The sequence below is a fragment of the Lupinus angustifolius genome, chromosome LG13 (genome assembly GCF_001865875.1).
Source record: "Lupinus angustifolius cultivar Tanjil chromosome LG13, LupAngTanjil_v1.0, whole genome shotgun sequence".
Lineage (NCBI taxonomy): Eukaryota > Viridiplantae > Streptophyta > Magnoliopsida > Fabales > Fabaceae > Lupinus > Lupinus angustifolius.
This window is the reverse complement of record NC_032021.1, coordinates 3,299,172-3,309,176: the sequence shown is the minus strand read 5'-3', so window position 1 is coordinate 3,309,176 and position 10,005 is coordinate 3,299,172. Positions and strand designations below refer to the sequence as shown.

Here is a 10,005-nt window from a genome sequence, read left to right as displayed (position 1 = left end):
GAGTAACAATATATGTACAATGTAAAGTACTGCATCAAAATTTTATTCTTCAAACAAGGGAATTCTTAGTGAATAGAAAGCCATATAAATATTTTATTATACTAATACTAACATATGATGACATTGTTCAAGTCATTTGCTTTAACATACAAATAAAATATTATCCCTCATTATCTCTTTCAGTCTCCCACTCCCTTTTATTTTGCTACAGTTCCCTGAAACAGTTGAACTGTGTAGAGATTAAAAGATGAAGTAATAAATAGTGTTTAAACAATGGATTTTGGATAATATTATTGCCTCAGGAAGTGGCAATGCAATAAGGTTCCCAGAATAGGAATGTCCTTCTAGAATCCTTGCAACTCTGATCCAAGTTGTGAACCAATTTGTAATCACCATTCTTCTCTCTAACAACCATCAACTGTTGCCTATGATCATTAGACATTTGTTTAATGTTGCCAGAGAAAATTACCTTGTTGGTACTATTGTTGTTCACCAAGGTTGATGTTGAGTTGTTGTTGTGTTTTTGATGATATGACAGTGAGTTAGAAAGTGTGGTGGAGACAACTTGTGCTGATGTTGGACTTGGCTTGGTTTTCCAGTAGTACTCATAAGCATTGAAATTTGTTGAGGGAATCAACCTAGCCACTCTTGGTTTTGGAGGAAGTGATTTTGCTACTTCACTTTTTTCCACTTCATTGAACTTTTCTGACCACTCTGGATTCTTATTAACTAACCCAATTGGCTTATTCATCATCATTGCTAACCTATGAACACCATTAGTAGCAATTTCATTAGACAACAATGGTGCTTTTTTTATCACAACACTCTCTACAACCTTAACATCACTCATAGTTCCATCAACCTCTTCTGTTTCTTCATCTTCTTCCTCACTCTCTTCATCATGAACTTCCTCCAACTTCTCCATAGCAACACCGTAATCATAATTCTCTTCAGAAACTTCATCAGCAGCAGCATCAGAAACATCCTTGGTTTCTTCTTGATTGGCAAAAGTGAGGACAAGTCTACCATCTTGGCGTTGAACACAAAAGTTGTTGTTTGTAGGAACAGAAACAGCTTCAAGGACCAACCTTCCATTGTCACGGTGGGTCCTCATGTGGAGTGAAGGACCAAGTGAAGGAAGTGGTGGAGGGAAAGAGCGTGATGAAGGGTATTTCTTTGTAGCTGCACCACCACTATAGTTGTACTTTGGTTCTTCTTCTATGATCACTTTTTCTTCTTTTTCTTCAACTTCAACTTCTTGGTGTTGTTGATGCTCTTCTTCTTTGTCTTCTTCTGTCTCAGAAGAAGGGTAAGATGAGACCAACCCATCAGAGCCAGTTTCAGAACCAAGGCTCTCAGTGCAGATTTCAAGGCTCTTCTCACTCAAACAACTCTTTGTCCTTTTCACAAGAGGGTGAATATAAGGAGTTGCAGGAAGTGATTTTGAGATTTCATTGTTGTCCTTAAGGGACACCAATGAATTCCACATATCAAATGCACATGGACCAGCTTTCTCTTTCTCCTCTTTCTTGTTCCTTTGAATTGAACTCCATATCTCAAGTCTATCCCTCTCAGCTTCAACTTCATCTGAGGACAATGCCTCAGCAATGGTTTTGGATGATGATGATGAGTTCTGCTGCATGAGTTCTTCAGATGAAGGAACATTTTTTATGGTTTCATTAGAGACCCATTTCTGAGAGGAAATGTCAGCAGATAAAGTTCTCCTTAGTGAAGATTTCTCAGAAGGTATGTTTGTGTCACCAAAGCTAGATTCCAAAATGGTGACTATGCCTTGCTTCTTCTGTATCATTGCCATGTTGGACACTTCTTCTATCCTCATAGAGGATTGTTGGATTTGGATCATATTGGTCATAATAACCCAAATGATAGAGAAAAGCACTTAACTGCATAGAAGCAATCAAAAACTTCAGATATAATAAAGACAAAGGTGTACTAGTGAAGTGTTCAAGAGAATTTGGTACATGCATGTAGTGGTACAAAGCTATAATAGGAAAGAGTAGAAAATATTTAGGATTGAATGAATAACTAATTAAGTACCTTATGCAAAACCACAAGCTGATCCAACAGAGGTTTCTAAACAGAAACCACTGAGAAAGGAGGATGAGTATGATATTGTTGTTGTAATGTGGTAGGAATGGTTGTGGTTGATGGCAATGCAGTGAGGTAAGGAGGGGAATGAAGGTATTTGTAGGGGTCCAAAAGCTTTAAGAACCATGTTCACTGGACCCTACCTAAGCACCACTAGGAAAATACCACTTTATGGTTTCCACTTTCTTATTTGTTTTTTCTTATAATGTAAGAGCTTGTGTTATTATGGACACAATTTTATGATGGATTCTAATTTCTGATGAGTATGACAGATAAAATCACTGTTTATCTTTAGATAGTTTATTAATTATAATTCCATCTTGCATATATATATATATATAATGGAATGTATTAAGGTCGATTGAAGACTTATAATAAGAAGGTAAAATATTAGATGTTGAAAACTGAAAGAATATCGGGTAAGGTTCACTGTGTTTCTAAAGAAAGTGTAAAAATAGTTGAATTATCAAATTAGGCCACGAAAGTTTTTCTGGGAATAAAAAGGGTTTTGAATTTTTTTTATGCATTTCCATTAACTTAAACACTTCACTAATGGAGAGTGTAATTTGATTTAGATTTGAAATCTTTGGAACTACAGTGCCACTAAGTTGGTTTTGTCAAAAAAACATGAGCGTGGGTCTTTCAGAAGAAAAAAATGTTTATCTATAAAAAAACCAAAATCATCGCATCAATAATCTGACACTTCAGTAAATCAATCCACATTATTTCTTCCGGTGTGTTGATAGGTATTCTTATCTCCATCAAAATAGAATTATTAAACCTATTTAGTCAAAAAATAGCTACTACAGAATAGACTTATTAAACGGGTTGCACATATGATGTTACCAATGTGTTATTCCATATGTGATGAATTATGATTGGTAGAAAAAATGTATTAAGTTAAAAATTTAATTATTAAGTATTTTTTTTATCGATTACAGTTTATGGGCACATGAAATAGCACAAATTGTAGGACAAAATATGTGTTATCTTATTAAACCTATATTAGCAACAAAAAAAATAACATACCTATATAGTTAATTAAATAGCAACTACAAGTTAACAATTCAGTTTGAGAACTCTATAGTACCCTATATAATTAACAATAGTATTTCTTCATAATAAGTTAATAACAGAAGCTGGATAATAGTTCACTGGACATTTTGCATGCTAGACATGTGTTCATTACTCTCCTATGATGAAGTTGTTCTAATGTGAAATGTAAAAACTCTTAAAAGCATTGCTAATAATCTCCTAGTTTAGTGACATTATAAACTTCCTTTGAATTAGTAATGGGAGGGAAAAGCTATGGTCTATTGTAAATAAAAGTATGAACAACCCTTCGTTTTACAAATACCTCCTCCACCACCAAAAACCGAAAGAAAAATTGAACATATAGCAAACGCCAATGAGACACATTTTAAGGAAATTCAGGTAATTTGTACCATAACCTTATTCAATGGAGAAAAAGCATGCATGGCTACTATGCACATAAGTAATGTTACTAATTAGGTAAGGCAAAAGGTGTCATTGATTGGATGAAAATTGCTTAAGAAGGAAGCATAGGAATCAACAATCCTATAGCCCGAGAAAGAGGAAGGAAATACACTTATGTGTATACTATTAATTATATATTTTAAATTATAGGAGTAATAATAGTTTGATGAGAAGGAATAATGTATGTGGAAACAAAAGAACGTGCGTCACGTCTTGATTTTAGGGACCCCTTTTGATACACTAGCCCTTACTTCATTTGTATCTCTTTTATCGTCCTTGTTTGGTCACTGTACTTTGTATATTGCATTTGTGCTAATGGAAAGTTATGTGGTTTATAGTTTATACATAAACATATCCCTTTTAGTAAAATGTACGTTTTCAGACTCTGAAACTCACGTCAATAGAGAAATAAGTATAAAAATCGATCTTAATATAAGATCACATAAATTTTACTATCATGTTATTTTTAATTTGTACTTTGCTCCTATTAGCTAAGATTTATAATTTAATATTGTCTTTTGATTCAACTACCTATAATTTCTACGTTAAAGTCAAGGATAACATCTAGTATCTCTCTTCATGTTAGTTTATTTTTTATATTTTATTTTCGGTTTTGTGGGTATCAACTCTATTATCGGTGTATACCTAATCTGGCAAGTGTAGTCAGATTTATTCTCTTTACACTAGTCCTCTTTCCAAAAACCAAACCATAATTCTCCCTTAAAATTATAATGTGGCTCTATCACTACACTAATACTACTTTTATAAGTGTTGTGGGTGTTAATTTGTCAACTATAGTAAAGGTTTTGCATGACGGCAATACATCCATCACTCAATGCAACTTAAAAAGTAATGATGCTGATGAAATCAAACCAGAATAGCATATAAAATTGTACCATTACGAAATACATTAGTACCAAATAGCATTAACAAATTATTAATGAATGAATGAATAGAGTAGCAACCGAAAGCCAGCCAATCATAATGCTTTAGTTTGCTACCAAAATTATTAAATGGCTTAAAATGAAGGACAAAGATCACATCACATATGATAAATGATCCTTGCTACAAATATCATAAGTCCCGAATGTTATCTCATTTTGTGTCTCTAACCAATTAAAATGTTACTTTTACTATTTTTTGTTTTTAAATTTTCTTGTATTCTTGTGCTAATTTATGATTAGTCTAGGACAAATAATAAGACACCGTTTGGAGCAGATGATATTTATTCTAAAATGAGACAAGTGAGCCTTGTTATATTTTTATTATTATTAATTTGGAATAAGTTTATTTAATTATCGGTTATTAATATTTCACCGACATTAAAACTTTGATTAGAATTCATTAAAGCGTGTAATAATTTCTGACCCTAAAGAGCCAAACGAGATGCCCCTTGTCTGTCTTTAAATCAATACCACTCAACCTACAAAGCTTATCGACCACGTTCAATGCTATAGGCTCTGCACATTTTTTAATAATTTGTTTTCTACCACTTCTCTTCAATTTTAATCACATGGACAACTTGAGAAAATGCCAATGAAGATGCCAATCCAAGATATTTTTACATGGCAACTGGCAAGCACTACTATGGCACTAACTATACCCTAATTTATGAACTTTGTATAAATTCCTGTGATGTAATCACTTTTAACTATTCATTTGTGATGTGATTTAATGACTAATCTATTGGGTTTTCTTTTTGTACCCTCTCAATTGATCAATTTGCATTGCACCCTAATGATTATAATGTCTTAGTTCCTCATCGACCCAAAAATGGATAGGTGATCCTAAAAAATGATAGTGATAGATAGTTGGATACCAAATTCGAGCGAGCAAGGTTGAAGCACATCTAGTGGAGTTAAAGTTTTTCGGTTTCCACCATCTAAAAGTCTTTTCAAATCTGGATAATTTATTCTTTCAATAAACAAAGTAAAGGAAGAATCACATTCTTACCATTTGGGGTGCCAGAAGGATAAAGGAAGAATCACCCTCTCTCATCATCATTATTGGTAACTAGATTGATGTTTTTCACATCACAAAAGTATATTAGGAAATCATTATAGTGTAATATTTATGTATTGTAAGTATAAAAATTTATACACATTTAATATATATTTTATTTGTATCACTTGTATTTAAAAGTGGTTGATGATTAATAATATAGTGACAATATAAAAAATTATCATTACATATATCTTTTTCTAGTAATTAGATTCTAAATAATATACATTAGTGATATAAGACTTGTGGCTGGTAGAATTATGTGATACTAAACATGAATGTTGAGTTTAAGGTCTAATAGCACCGGTTGTGCTCTTCCCTCTTTCCATTAAGAAAAAAAGCCTTTGTCTAAAAAAATGTGTGGACCTAATTATTTAAATATACACAAATTTTTTAATCAGAAATTTAGATTAATGCTGTATGATTTACCCTTCAATTCAGAAAATATGTAAAAATTAATGATATTTCAATATAATTAAGTGTGCATACACGCATGTTGACTTGTTGAGTTCTATCGAAACCATTAAAAACTGGATGGGAAGTGTTTAATGTGTCTAGCATACAATAGTATTTCAGGGATAATGGCGGTTTCTATTAAGTGCCAAATTGTTAAGGAAATTCATATGTTTTTGGGATACTTAGTGCATATTTATATTGTAACTGTGTAAGATTTCTGATAATTTAGTAATTTTGTTATGTGTAGGAAATTTTATGTATTTATGTTGTTTCAGGATAATATTTAAGAAAAAAAGGAGAAAAAGTAAAAGATCGGTACTTCTGAGCACCGCAAGCCTCATCCGAGCGACGAGAGGGTTGCTCAAGCCACAAATAGGAGAAAAATCACGATAAATCATTGTTGTCCCTCGCCCAAGCGACAAGTGGAGCTAAAAAGGTCCTGATGTCTTGCCTGATCCTCACTTAAGTGAAGGATCCTCACTTAAGGTCTGAGAGCCTCTTATTTACTCGCTCAAGCGAGAATCTCTAGCTTGGGCGAGGGTTTGAAAGTTGGAACTGATATTGGCGGTTTCAGAAGTCAGAAAGGGGTTCAATTCACTTTTCAGAAGATTTTTGGCACGAAAAAAGAGAGAAACACAAGGGGATTAGGATAGAAATCGTGGAAACGATTATACTTCGCATTATTTCCTTGTATAATTTCATGATTCGAGTGTTGTAATAGCGAAAAGGAGTGATTAGATCTTGCTGTGGGATTCGAAATGTAATCTTCTAACCTTTGTACTCCTGGATTCGATTCCATTATAATTGTTATTTAATTTTGAGAAGTTCATCTCGTTCTTAATGCGTGAATTTAATTTGCTACTAATTTCTTATTCTTGGGTTCAAATTTAATTGGGAAGTTAAACTTGACACCGAACCTGGATCATCTTCCTTCATACATCATTGCTCTATGAATGGAGAATGATGCATGATTGCTTTTACATGGGACTTAATGCTAGTTAATCGGTCAAATATCCAAAGAATTGGTATTTGAGCGATTATCTAAGGATTTTACACTCAATGGATTGATTTGAATGATATGTGCATCTGAATCAGTAACTTCACAATTCACTTGGAATTGAATCCATGGATGTCATTGGGAAAAACGATGCATTTTGATCCCAATTTATTTTACTTGCATTGCGTTCAATTTATGATTTTTTTACAATTAAACACAAAATTTAATAAAAGCACCATTGTATACTCAATTCATTCGTGTAGAAATTAGTGAATATCTAGTTTGCTCCCTGAGGATAATATCTAGTATTTTATCGGATTTTATTACTTGAACGATACAATGCACTTATCATTCCATAAATATCTAACAGTTTCTAGTGAGAGGCAATTCCAAAAACAATCATTCAACTATGATTTTCAGAAGCAGAAACGTCTTCTTTTGAGTGCAATCGAAGGTATAGTAGATTTTGTTGGTGACAAATCCACCATTGGAGTCGGGCAAGCAATATAATTCTCCTTGTGATGCATTTTCATGTGAACACAGTAAAAAACAACTTCAATTTACAATTTAGTTCGTCAAATTTGAAAAAACAACTATAAATACTTCTTCCCTTTTTAGTTGAGTAACGAATTTGGGGTAATTTATCTTAATATTGCAAAATTTGAGTCAAACGTCAAACGTCAAACCAAAAGTGGTCTTATATAGATTTTAATAAGTTAAATAATTCATATCAAACGACGTCGTGTATATATATATATATATAATTAAAGAATATATGAACTCCTAATTAGTATGGATGAAAATAAGTAAATAACATACTTATCAATATCATATTCAAATCAACTTTTCATGTAATTCCTATTTTTTAATATAGTTTTGATCGTCTTCTTAATCACCAAGGTTATTTCAAATTATCTCGATTTAACTCGGTTCGATCGAGTTTTGAACGGTCCAAAATTGTGAGAATCAACATCAACTTTTTGAGTGAAGCGAGCTGCTCATATATTGGGCTACTGTTAGATTGGTCGAACTGTCCGATCTGTTCAAATCTTAATATCATTAATTTATCAATTAAATAGAGTTAAAAGATTTTTTAGATTTTTAAAATTAAGGGACTATATCACATCATCTTGAACTAAAGTGTTAAATTATAAAACTTAAATTGGTTAGTTCAAAACAATTTATTATATAGGCAATAATCTTTATAAATAATAAATAGAAAATTAAACATAAATTAAATATTAATTCAAATAAGAATAATATTCTATTAATTTAAAAATCATCTATAATTAACAATGAAATTATTGAAAATCATGATCAATAACATGCCATTATACTATCTATTATTCATCAACGCACAAGATGTTTAGTGGAAGAAAGTTGGGAATGGCATATCATTTTAAAAGCTCTTGAGAATCTAGTGCTAAGCATTGTGTGAAATTGATTAGGGAGTGAAGATTCATATACTAATTTACATTAAATGGAAAGAAAAAAAACATACGTGGAAATATAGGCAGTGGCAACTTCAACAAGATTCATTTCCAAACTTCCTTTGGAAAAGATAGACATAATTAAGGAAGTGATGGATATGTCATATGCGTGCGTTTAAATAAAATAAACAAATGAGTGATGCGACAATTCATAAAAAGAATGTCGATGGTGTTTGGAATATTATTTAAGAAACAATAACAATATTCGCACCTCTTTTTATTACATCTTTTTTAAACATACTTTTAAGTAATAAAATTTGAGAATATATTTCTTTATATATCTATTTTTATTTTATATCGAAAAGTACGTATGAATATAAGAAACATCAGAAAAATTAGTGCACAAATCTTTATTGTTCAACGAAAAAGCATATTAAAAATAATCTAATAATGTAAAGGTTTTTACAACCTCAACATGTCATCCATAAATTAAATAAAAATCATCATCAATTTTTAAATAGAATTAATAAATATGAATAATAGGTATTAACTGTGTAATCTATTTCTTTCTTTTTATATCATTTTTATTTTATTTTTGTTTTAATTATTAATTTGGTTTAGATAATATATATTTACAGGAAATTATTACTCAATAGCATATTTCATGTGAAGAAGACATTATGAGATAGTAATATTGAACGGTGTCAATCGAAACCCTGGTTACAAAAGTAGTAATGCAAGATTAGGCATTTAAAAGTTTTTATTATAATTTCATAAATAAATAAAAAACTGTTTTGATAAATGTCGTAAGGATATTGTTTATGTAATATAAAATAAAGAAACTAGCTTATTAAAATTTAAATTCAGCATTTCTCAATACATGAAAACAAAACATTTCAAAACATTTATTCTCTTCCTTAAATATTCCTATTATTACACTTGTTAAAATTAATATATGTGATGCATCTATTAGGATTTGACTCGTCGAACTCAGTTTTATTAAAAAGTTACATTTGTAGGAATCTGAATTTTACCTTTTGAAGCTCTTTCCTGACTATAGTAATATTCCGGGGCAATCGTATTATTATATTTATTTGGGTTAACATTCGTGCATTATATTCTCTTATTTTTAATTTTACCAGATTAATAGTTTAAAAAAGAAAAAACTTAAAATGGTATTCAAAATTTTTAAATATAGGTTAAATTGATCTTTTTAACATGTTTTACAACACTTTGTAAGATTAATTTGACCCAAAAAATAATTAATTTGACTCACATTAAAAAAATTAGGGACAATTTTAAATCTTTTCTTTTTTGAATTACTAAATTGGTAAGAACAAAAAATATCAAAGACTGAAATATGTATTTAGTCTTATATTTATTGAGGAAGTGAAGTAAGACTGCCAGCTATCATTTAGTTTAACTAGCTAGCTAGTATGTGTTACCAATAGAAAAATTTACAGGACATTAGTTTGACTACTACACATTTGTATAATATTTAAGTTTGCTATAAAT

General features: G+C 30.8%; 1 protein-coding gene across 4 annotated transcripts; it reads right to left on the bottom strand.

Annotated features, from left to right (window-relative positions):
• Positions 70-2,195, bottom strand: LOC109325412 (protein FAF-like, chloroplastic). 4 transcript variants are annotated; one of them, XM_019557769.1, is made up of 3 exons: positions 2,059-2,195; positions 489-1,904; positions 70-455 (listed from the first exon to the last, which is right to left on the bottom strand). In XM_019557769.1, exons 2-3 carry the CDS (start codon positions 1,871-1,873, stop codon positions 299-301), a joined length of 1,542 nt encoding a protein of 513 aa, XP_019413314.1. In that variant the 5' UTR covers positions 1,874-1,904; positions 2,059-2,195; the 3' UTR covers positions 70-298. The 4 variants fall into 4 exon arrangements, with proteins under 4 accessions (XP_019413314.1, XP_019413315.1, XP_019413313.1 ...); XM_019557770.1 differs by having other exon boundaries at positions 70-862; positions 908-1,904; positions 2,059-2,194; XM_019557771.1 differs by lacking the exon at positions 70-455 and having other exon boundaries at positions 708-764; positions 836-1,904.

What these genes read in the sequence shown, in the direction of transcription:
- LOC109325412 (XM_019557768.1), bottom strand. Translation starts at nt 1,873, where the DNA reads ATGACCAATATGATCCAAATCCAACAATCCTCTATGAGGATAGAAGAA.